Genomic DNA, 10,491 nt, shown 5'->3' with positions numbered 1-10,491 from the left:
AAACCCCTCTACCTCCAGGCCCACTGCAAAGAGTGACGAGGAGGTTCTGGGGACAGCGTGTTTTGAGCTCCTAGAGCCCCCACCCAACTTGGGCAAAGATGCTACCTACTCACTCGAGGCAGTGGCAGAAACCGCGCAGCGAAGTTTGACTGCGGCGCCCAGATCGGCAGAAAGCCGAGTTCTGCTTCTCCAAGTCCGGGGTTGGGGGTGTTAGCGACCAACAGCTGATGCAGCAGCGGCTAGAAACGCCTCATCGACAGACCATGGGGTCACAGGGACTTGGTGCAGGGGCTCTCCAAGGAAACCTGCCGGCTCCGCCCTTGAAGAAGCTCCTCCCCGTGACCGCGAGAAGGGCAAGAGTCCAGCCTCGAACCCGCAGCTACTTCTATAGCAACCGCAGAAGGGCCTTTGGTGTCAGCGTGTCACGTGCTTGTTTCTCAGCCATCAGTGGCAGCAGGCAGCTCCTCCCGATTCCCGAGGAAGCCCCTCGAGAGCGGTCTGACCTGCGGGCCTCTCTTCTACCCTCAATTCCGCCGTCCTACCGGCGGTCCAGACGTTCCCAGGCTGTCGCGTGAGCCCGTGTGTGCCCTGGCGGTGCGCTAGGACCCGGGCCTAGTGACCGGCCCTCGGAGCGCCACTTCTCAATGACCGCTGCCACGCTCGCCCGGCGTGGGCCTGAGGGCGGGGCCTGAGCGCCGATGGGCGGAGCCTTGGTCTGAGTGGGGTAGGTCCTGGCTACTGTAGGGCGGGGCCTGTAGAGAGCGCGGCGGAAGCTTCTCGGAGCTAAGCGAACGGGCTCAATCCACGAGGCTCCGCCTTTGCTCACGTGTCCCCAGGCCAGCTCCGCCCCACACCGGAAGTTCCGGTGGCGGATCGCCGACCGGGCGGAGCTGATCGCTGCGCGGGCTGCGAGAGCTAGGTGGCCGGGCGCGGAGCCCAAGCCGTGCCGCGCGGCGCCATGAAGGGCAAGGAGGAAAAGGAGGGCGGCGCGCGGCTGGGCACTGGTGGCGGCGGCAGCCCTGATAAGAGCCCGAGTGCGCAAGAGCTCAAGGAGCAGGGAAACCGGCTCTTCGTGGGCCGCAAGTACCCGGAGGCGGCGGCCTGCTACGGCCGCGCCATCGTGAGTGCGGGGGGCGGGGGCGGGGGCGGGGCCCGAAGTGCCTCCCAGTTCTGTGATCCCGGACAGGATTTCTGGCAGGCAGGACTCGATGGCTCGTTCGCTCTCCTGGTGCCCGGATTGCTGTTCCCGAGTCTAGGGCTGATTGACTGGGGACTGGCGGGCGGGATGCTTGATTAAATAAGGCTAAGGATGACACCAGGAGCCCTTGCCCCTTGAGACTCCCAAGCCCAAAGCTTGTAGAGGGGTTCTGGGATTTTTCTCAAAAGCAGTTGGAGGCAAGAAAGCATGGCCAGAATCCAGAGCTCTTCATAATTCGGAAATCTCCAGTTCCTCTATTCCAGCCATGGGCCCCTAAAGCTGGAGCATTGGCCAGGTCATTGGCTTTCAGCTTGCTAGAAGAGAGGGGATCAACTGAGCCTACACTTTTTGTCGCCTGGTCTTGGTCCCCAGACCCGGAACCCACTTGTGGCAGTGTACTACACCAACCGGGCCCTGTGCTATCTGAAGATGCAGCAGCCTGAACAGGCACTTGCTGACTGCCGGCGAGCCCTGGAGCTGGACGGGCAGTCTGTGAAGGCGCACTTCTTTCTGGGGCAGTGCCAGCTGGAGATGGAGAGTTATGATGAGGCCATTGCCAATCTGCAGCGAGGTGGGCTGACAAGATGCCAGGTTGTGGGCACCTAGGGGGTCCAGGATTGTTGACAAGTGTAACCAAAAGTGTCCACTCCCCCAGCCTATAGTTTGGCCAAGGAGCAGCGACTCAACTTTGGGGATGATATTCCTAGTGCTCTTCGCATTGCTAAGAAGAAGCGCTGGAACAGTATTGAGGAGCGGCGCATCCACCAGGAGAGTGAGCTGCATTCATATCTCACCAGGCTCATTGCTGCTGAGCGAGAGAGGTGGGTCCCTCCCCCAACAGACACTGAGTCACCAACACAAGTGTTTTTATTGAAGGACAGCAACCGGTACATGGGAAGCCCAGGAGGAAAGAGGCCTGAGATGGGGCGGGCTCTGTGATTTCCTGGTCAGGGCCATCACCAACCAGCATCTGGTTAACCCTCAGGGAACTGGAGGAGTGTCAGCGGAACCACGAGGGTCATGAGGATGACGGCCACATCCGGGCCCAGCAGGCCTGCATTGAGGCCAAGCACGTGAGGGTGCCCCTAGTCCACATGTGGGTCATTGTGTGTGTGTGTTTGTGTGTGGCATGAAAAGTGCCCCAGCCTTTGGTGGATCTGTTGGCCCATGCATGACATGAGTGCCCTGGTGGACAGAGTGTGTGTGTCTGTGTGGAGGAAGAGATAGGAGTTGCCCACACATGGCACTCAACTCTGCAGGATAAATACATGGCAGATATGGATGAGCTCTTCTCTCAGGTGGACGAGAAAAGAAAGGTGAGGGCCCCGGAAGCTCGTGGGCTGCTGCTGGTATGGTGGCCTCCCCCCCCCCTCCAGTTCCAGACAGTTCCCCCTTGTGCTACAGAAGCGGGATATCCCCGACTACCTGTGTGGCAAGATTAGCTTTGAGCTGATGCGGGAACCCTGCATTACACCCAGTGGTATCACCTATGACCGCAAGGACATTGAGGAGCACCTGCAGGTAAGGAGGGCCTATGGAGACTGGGCCATGGAGGGTCCTGGTACTGGGACCAGGGTATACTCAGGCCATTGAACACTCTTGACTCTGTTGTTGCAGCGTGTGGGCCACTTTGACCCTGTGACCCGGAGCCCTCTGACCCAGGAACAGCTCATCCCCAACTTGGCCATGAAGGAAGTCATTGATGCTTTTATCTCTGAGAACGGCTGGGTAGAGGACTACTGAGGCCCCATGTCCTGCCTGGCCCCCTGGCCCAGGGGGGGTCTGGAGACCGAAGCTCCAGTCCCTGTATAGTGTGTGTCCCTGGGCCTGCCCCCATTGGTCCTGCTGATGGGTTCTGAACTGCTCCCCTTCTCAGCATCCCCCTTGCTGGGCCGTGAGCCTCCCTTGTCCCCCTTCTGGGCTGGAGAGTGGGGGAGGGTGGGCTGAGGTTGCTGCTGCTGCCACTGTCCTGTAATAAAGTCTGTGAGCACTACATTGGCATGTGCTGGTGCAGTGGCCTTGCCAGTTGCCTGTCTGGCTAGCCAAGGAAGGTAGAGATGAAGACACTGGTGTCCAGATTGAGTGTGGCATGCCACCACCGATCAGGAAAATACAGTACCTGGGAGAAAGGAGGACAAAAAAAAAGTTTGATTCATGGCTCTTTGGGTTAGCCCAATCCCCACCTCCCAGCTACTGACTTCGCCCGCCTGGATGGTGCACTCCAGAGGCCGGGCTGACGGCGCTAGAGATGGGTATATTTCCAGGAGCCAGGCCAATGTGGTCTTGTTCGGGTGAAACTCGGGTGTCTTCTCAGGAGGGTAGAGGAACCAGCGCTGGAGGCAGGAGTGTAAGGTCACCCTGTGCTATGGACTACAGACACCAGATTCACACCCCACTCCCCGCTTGTACTGACCTTCCGCCCATAGATAACCTCTGAGAAACCAGGTCCATGCCAGTGGAAGGGTACCCCAGATCCAGCTCCTGTGGGGTCCATTATGAATAGCTGATGAACAAAATATACATGGGCTCCTCCAAGTTTGTTTTGAAGTAGCACCTACCTGCGATTCCAAAGCTGTAAGCAGGGGTGGTTCCCAGGAGACGGAATGGAGGCGGAGAGTAGTGCTGGAAGAGGGGTGCCCACTCAGTGAAGTTGTTGTCTCCAAAAAAGTACAGGGTGTCTGCCAGTAGAAAGGGCGACAGGCAGGAGTACTGGCAACAGTGGGCTCTCAAGTGCCCAACTCCCACTGCTGCCTGGGTCTGGCTCACCATTGCCTAGGGATGCAGGATCCTGGGGGTGCAGCAGCCGTTCCACATATTCCTGGAAGGGCAGGTCCACTACAAGAAGGGGGAGCCAGTCGGGACTGGTCAGTCCTGCCTTTGAGATACGAAGGCAAACCTTGCAGGGTGTGTAGCTCACCTTTCTGGTAGGAATAGGTGTTGGCTGTACTCAAGCGAACAATGTTGTCCCCGAACGAGGCTAGCAGATTTTCCCGGGAACACAGGGCCCGGAACCTCTGGGGATGGGGGGAGGAGAAAATAACTGAGCACTTGGCCAAACAGGAGCAGTTGCCCACAAGGTACGAATACTCACCGAGTTGTCCGTGAGTCCTTGCAAGATGACGGGCTTGAGGAAGGCATAGCTGTGGGGAAAGGGGAGAATGTTGCTTGGAGGTTGAGCTCTGCAGGGGCCTCTCCTACACACCAGGCAGTGAGGGTATGACCTCCGCAGCCAACGACCATGCTTGGGAGTATGCCTAGGATCATGCTGAGACTTGGGGCAGGCACACATACTACTGCATGAATTCGGAGTACGTGAGGTGTGTCCGACGCTCCACTGTGCAACGCTCCTCTTCCGTTACTGCTGCTGCAATCCCCAGCCCATTATGTTTCCTGCAGGGACAACAGGTCAGGCCAGCCAAAGCTTTAAGTTCAGGCTCCCTCCCGCCACCCATTTCCTTTGGCTCACCATCCCCCTTCGCCAGAGCCAGGCAGAACCACAGTCACCATCATCCATAGTGCAAAGAGCAAAAGCAGACTGAGCCGTCCAGCCGCCGCCATGAACACACGGGTGCAGGCGCGCAGCATGCTGGGAATTCCGTCGACACTTGCGTAACCACAAGCCATTGGATTACTGTCCAGACTGCTGTAGTTACCTGCAAGCTGCAGCCAGCCAGCCCTGGGAGTCTCCTCCTTCTTCATACACACGCAGTGTACTCACACACACATCCACAAAACATCCCTATTTAATCATTTCCTCAAGGCGGAGTGAAAATTGTTCCGAGCAGCCATCAATTACAGTGCGTTACCATGGCTACAGCGCCCCTACCGGAAGTTCCCTCCTGCTAGGAAGTTCTCACCTAGGAAGTTCCCACCCAAGGCGCAAAGAAAGTGACAAATGGCCAAACAGCAGCGCTGGATTTTTATTAGGTTAAAAAGTTGCAGCCACCTTCCATCCTGGTACACAGGATGGGTAAGAGGCTGTGAGGCTGGTGGACATCAGGATTGAGCTGAGGAAGCTGCATCAGTCAGCCTTAGGGAAGGCCAGGTCAGGAGTATTCACAGAGATGGCCGCAGCCTGCAGGGCAGTGGGAGCTGCCTTCCAGCCATTTCATGATGTGCTGAAGATGGCCACCATGACTGCAACCCTGACACCACACGAACAGACCTTTAACCACATGATGGCAGACAGCACACATGCTGGCACAGCGGTGGCACCTGGGAATGGGAGGGCTGTTCAACTGGGGGGCTCCGGGCTGCCTCCCTTCCAACCTCCCCAACTGCGCCATCGCACCTGTCACAGACCCAGCCGCGGCTGCTCATGGGCCGCTTGCAGTGACTACAGTTGACATGCAGAGTGGTGGAGGCTTGGTTGAGGCAGCTAACTGCCCTGCTGGTGCTCAGCTTCACCACCTCATTGGACACATTCCAGAGGCAGAAGCGCTGCAGCAGATCTATGTAGGATGTGTACCAGTGCTCCTGGTGGGAGGGGACAGGCTCAGGTTAGTGTTTCCAGGGACACTGGGGTCGGGGGTTCAGTGGAAAAGAAACAGGCTCAGATGAGGGAACAAGCAGCCAGTCTGGGGAGACCCCCCGCCCATCACACACCTGGGTCTGCTCGTCGATGTCCTTTCGCACTCTCTCACCCAGCACGATGAGAACAGACACAGCCATCTGCACATCGCCCTGCTCAGCGTAGAAGCGCAACATGTCCCGTACCAATCCACTGAAGAAGTCGGGCGGCAGGCGGCTGTCATAGAGCGCGTGCGAGACGGAGAGGAGGGAGGAGGAGGAATCCACCGGGGCTAATGAAGCTGTGTCTGCCTCACTGCCGCTCACGTGCGGAGAGTCTGCCTTGTCCTGCAGATGCTCGGGCCCAGATGGTGTGTCCACAATCTCATGGCGCAGTGGGAAGGCCTCCTGTGGCAGCACATATTCAGGCTCCTCGGCTGGGAGGCGGGGGAGGAAAGATGAACCCGAGTAGAGGCTTCCCGCCCCACTCCGCTCCTGCTCCTCACAGAGCCATGTTCTGGGCCGGACCCCTCTACAGCCCACCCAGCCCGTACTCACGGTGCACATGCTCTGTGTCCAGTGGGTATAGCTCGTCCTCCTCTCCTTCTACGTCACCCAGCAGGTAGTCAGCAGGCACATCACTCCCCTCTGTTTCCTCGTTATCTGCCCAGCCGGGAAGGGAGGTCATTCAGGGAGCGGCACCCCAGCCCTTTCCCATCAGCATCCCTGCTTACCCTCATTGGTGACGAGTGTGGCTGAAGAGTCAAGCAGCGCTGCGTCACTCCGTGTGTCCCCTTTGCTGCGATCCAGCCGTGTCTCACTGCCCAGCCCTGGGCCCATATCCTTCAGATTAAAGCTACAGGAAGGGAAGGCTTGTGGGTGGCCAGGCCCCAGCAGTCCACTCTGGGGAGGGGGCAGGAAGTAGCCAAGGATCTACCTGTTCATGAGCGGTAGGCCGCAGGAGCTGCCTTTGCCGACGCTGTGGTTGAGATTGGCAGAAGACACCAAGCCAGGACTACAGTAGATAATCCGTAACATGGTCCATGTCTGCGCCACCTAGGGGGAGGGACCAACCACTTATGGGTCTTCATCTCCTGAGCAGAATCATGTACCAACCCATGGCCTGATCCACTACCACCCAGGAAACTGGCCCCTAGAGAGAGCAGTGTCCACTCTACAGGAGCACATCTGGGAGGTGTCTGGTGCTAAGATTAGCAAAGGAACAGATATGGGGCCGAGAGAGCGCCTGCAGAAGGCAGCTCCAACACCAAGAACAAGGCAGAAGAGCGGGCTGTAGGCACAGGGCTCCCTCGGCCTCCACCCTGAGTTTGGGCTCGTCTGGTCCCCATGATCTGTCAAATACTGTGACAAAGGCTGCCACTGTGACTGAGTTCAGGGTGGTTGTGGGTATGATGCCCAACTATAACAGCAGTCTCTGACCCTGGTCTCCAGCTTCACATACCTGATTGCGGCCAAGCTCCCGAGCCACTTTTGCATTGTGATCACAGAGCTCAGCTAGCGGCCGGCCAGCCAGAGCATAACGTTCAGCTGTATCCACGAACCAGCTCATGCTGCCACCACCAGACTCCATCTCAAAGACGCTCAGGGCACTGGAAGCGAGGCCAGAAAAAGGTTCTGCAGGGTCCAACTTGCGCTTGAAGAAGATGGGGTGGCGCCGGTCACCAGCATAGGGTTTACGTCCAGATTCAGCAGTCACTAGGCTTTCCTTAACAGCAAAGGCCAGGTCCCCAAAGAGGCCATAACAGAGACCCTCAGGGTTGGCACGCTCAACAGGCTGACTGGCATCCCGAAACAGGTGCTGGCATAACGTGCTGTCCTTGGAGCCGGAGAGCAGGAAAGAGGGGTCATGTGGATGACGCCAGGCGATGCCTGTTGTGACATCACGATGCTCTTCAAACATAGCAGCTGGCACAAAGGGGCGCCGTACATCCCATACATAGATGTTGTGGTCCACCATCATGGAGCACGTGGCCAGATGGTGGCGGCATTCAGGCCGCCATTTGACTCGGGCCACTGAAGCGATCGTCTGCACACAGTGTATCTCCTTGGCACGATGTGTGGTCATGTCCCAGACCTTTACCATCTTGTCACGTCCACCCGTGGCCAGCCAGCCCCTGTGGAGAAGGTCCCACTCAAGCTGTCAGTGACCTCTCCCATGGGAAAGGAGACCCTGCCACACCCAAAGGCATCTTTTAGCCTCAAGCAGTAAGGCCCATCTTCTCCCTGCACCACACCTGTCCTCTGGATGCCAATCACAGCAGAAGACGGGCCCATTGTGGGCTGTGAACATCCTCTCACAGCGGTCGGGGCGGCGGATGTCCCAGAGCTGTACGTTGCCGTTCTCAAAGGTGGAAGCAAAGGTAAAGTAGTCACGGATACTGAACTGCACATCCCGCACACTCTCAGACTGGCCTGTGGGCATGCAGCAGTACAGACATAAGTGAGGGGCTGGCCCCAGGGGTGGCTCCAACCGTGTCATTCACCAGCCTATAGCCCAGCCCAGAAACACGGGACTGGAGAAACACCACGAAAACCTGCCTAGGCCAGAGTATGCCAGGTAGTTTCTGTGCAGACTCCCAGCCCCAGTGCCCTGGATTCTGCACAGGGAACTGAGTCCCGTAGACCTGCCTCAGAAGGCCGTGTGTGAGCATTGGAGGCACAGGAGCTCACCCACGTTGGCTGTCTATACCTTCCAGGCCAAGGCTTGTGGAAGACCCAATGAATGGGAGAGGAGGCTCCTCATACTCTGCTCAATGCCTGCCAGCTGCCTAGTAAGCCTCGAAAGAGCTCAGAGCTCAGAGACCATACCCACCTTTAAAGATGGCCAAACCAGGAGCCTGCAGGTCCAGTGTCCAGTGCTTTGCCCTGCCACAGACTGCTCAAGATCTGTTGTAACCCCCAAATTCTCCAAGGCCCCAAGGCTCTGCCTGTGCTTCAATTGGTCTCATTAAAGATCAGAGAGAGGGGGCTGAGGGCTGCATGCTGACAGCTTGGCCTGCCATGAAGGGGTCCTGTGTACATGTGTACTTCCCACCTCACTCTGAATCCCGGTCTGAGTCCTCAAGTCACAAGGGGAGGGAAACAGGCTCCGCCACTCACTCACAGTGAGTCTCACAGTGTTGGAAGGCTCTGTCTTCCCTACTAGCAACACCCACCACCCAGTCTCAATTCCCACTGGTCTGACCTCCCGCCTCACCCCCCCACCAGCAGTGTTGGGCTTAGCCTTCTCAGGGGGCCAACCGTCCCCATTTCCACCACTCTTTCGGGGCTGTTCCACCCCTGAGGGTCCATCTGAGGCCTCTGATGGACACACATTTCAGCCTGCCTCTCAGGTCTGACACCTACAGAGATCCACATGTACCCCAACTGCCTCTGTGGGCCTCACCAGAGAAGGTGCTGACAGAGTCCTTCCTTCGGAGGTCAAAGCACTTCATGAAGCCATCTTGAGAACCACTGAGCAGCACATGGGCCTCAGTGGGATGGAAACAGACTTTGTTCACCGTGCGCTTGTGTTCTGTGAACAGCTGATCCTGCTTGTTGCGGGATGGCCGACCCAGGTTCCACGTAACCACCACACCATTGGTGGCTGCTGTGGCCAGCAGATTCTCATCCATCTGGTGCCAGACCACATCGGCACAGCTCAGGTTGAGCGAGGGCTTCCGACCCACACGTAGATTCAGCTTCTCTACGAACTGCTCCTCCTCAATGGCATAAATCTTGAAGATGCTTCGGCCTGCCACGACAACCTGGGCGGCGTCACGGCACACGCTGATGGCATTAGCTGGCGCATCCAGATGGCAGTGCATCGTTCGGCCCGTCAGAGCACTGCCGCTCAGGGCTGTGCTAACTCGGGACATCTTTTCCATGTCTGCACGGGTATCAGGGGCAGGAGGAGGTCAGTGCAGTGTCCTGACCAGGTCTGCCATGGTGTCCTACAGTTCAGGTTCAGTCCTCTCGAACCCTCGGCCTCAGATGGTCCAGCAGCCAATCATTATCTCAGGAAGGTTCAAATTCACTGGAGTTCTTCAGAAGGCTCCATAGCTAGTCTGAGGTTCGTCAGCACCATATCTGACGTCTCCCGATCCTATGTTGTTAATCCTCCATCAGTGAGATCCTGAGGCCGGGGGGTGCCTCCGAGGACTGCGGGGCTTCCAAGAGGAACGAACAACCGAGGGGATAGGGCAGACAAGCTGGGTGGGTATGGACTGAGTTCATAGACCTTGGAAGGCAGAAGAGAGGCTACAGCAAGTGCGGGTGTCTAGTTGCACCGTGCAGCGGCAACTGAGGGACCAGAACCAGATGCTAGGAAAGCCTCTGCCCCGTCGCACGCCACTCATCTACCGAAAGCACACAGTGGGCTTCAGCTACAGTGCCGGAAGAGACTCGCCTACTGCCCGCCCACTAACGGAAGTAGTCCTTTCTTAGCCTCACGTCGCCGGAAGTGAGTGACAACTAGTCTCCCACACCAGAAGGGTTCCGTGTCTGCGGGCAGCGCTTCTGCAGAGCAAACGGACCAGAATTGGGCTCAGCCGGCTCCCTGGTTTTAACTTGATTATATATGTCCGCTTTTGATCGTTTAGTTAGGGTTTCTGTTTTATTTTGTTTTGTTTTATGGTTCTGGAAATCGAGCCTGAGAGACAAGTTCACTACCAACTAGGCTATGTTAATGTTACCAACCCTAGTTTATTTTAATCTCAATATCTTAATACCAGTACCTTTTCCCCGGCCTTGGAGAAATAATTTTCTTTTTCTTTTTTTTTTTT

General features: G+C 57.2%; 3 protein-coding genes across 3 annotated transcripts; 1 reads left to right on the top strand and 2 right to left on the bottom strand.

Annotated features, from left to right (window-relative positions):
- Positions 1–454: 454 nt before the first annotated feature.
- Stub1 (STIP1 homology and U-box containing protein 1) lies at positions 455–3,193 on the top strand. Its single transcript, XM_021221309.2, has 7 exons — positions 455–1,120; positions 1,571–1,769; positions 1,854–2,019; positions 2,184–2,271; positions 2,458–2,514; positions 2,603–2,719; positions 2,816–3,193. Exons 1-7 carry the CDS (start codon positions 959–961, stop codon positions 2,939–2,941), a joined length of 915 nt encoding a protein of 304 aa, XP_021076968.1. The 5' UTR covers positions 455–958; the 3' UTR covers positions 2,942–3,193.
- On the bottom strand, positions 1,972–4,820 carry Jmjd8 (jumonji domain containing 8). Its single transcript, XM_021220917.2, has 9 exons — positions 4,665–4,820; positions 4,490–4,588; positions 4,290–4,338; positions 4,116–4,212; positions 3,965–4,033; positions 3,757–3,876; positions 3,612–3,679; positions 3,397–3,531; positions 1,972–3,317 (listed from the first exon to the last, which is right to left on the bottom strand). Exons 1-9 carry the CDS (start codon positions 4,781–4,783, stop codon positions 3,237–3,239), a joined length of 837 nt encoding a protein of 278 aa, XP_021076576.2. The 5' UTR covers positions 4,784–4,820; the 3' UTR covers positions 1,972–3,236.
- Positions 4,821–5,104: 284 nt separating this feature from the next.
- Positions 5,105–10,145, bottom strand: Wdr24 (WD repeat domain 24). The gene is made up of 9 exons (XM_021221185.1): positions 9,114–10,145; positions 7,963–8,140; positions 7,170–7,842; positions 6,645–6,763; positions 6,442–6,563; positions 6,266–6,370; positions 5,804–6,144; positions 5,490–5,674; positions 5,105–5,413 (listed from the first exon to the last, which is right to left on the bottom strand). Exons 1-9 carry the CDS (start codon positions 9,592–9,594, stop codon positions 5,245–5,247), a joined length of 2,373 nt encoding a protein of 790 aa, XP_021076844.1. The 5' UTR covers positions 9,595–10,145; the 3' UTR covers positions 5,105–5,244.
- Positions 10,146–10,491: the final 346 nt, after the last annotated feature.

The sequence above is a fragment of the Mus pahari genome, chromosome 21 (assembly GCF_900095145.1).
Source record: "Mus pahari chromosome 21, PAHARI_EIJ_v1.1, whole genome shotgun sequence".
Taxonomy (NCBI): Eukaryota; Metazoa; Chordata; class Mammalia; order Rodentia; family Muridae; genus Mus; species Mus pahari.
This window is presented reverse-complemented; position numbering and strand designations above follow the sequence as displayed.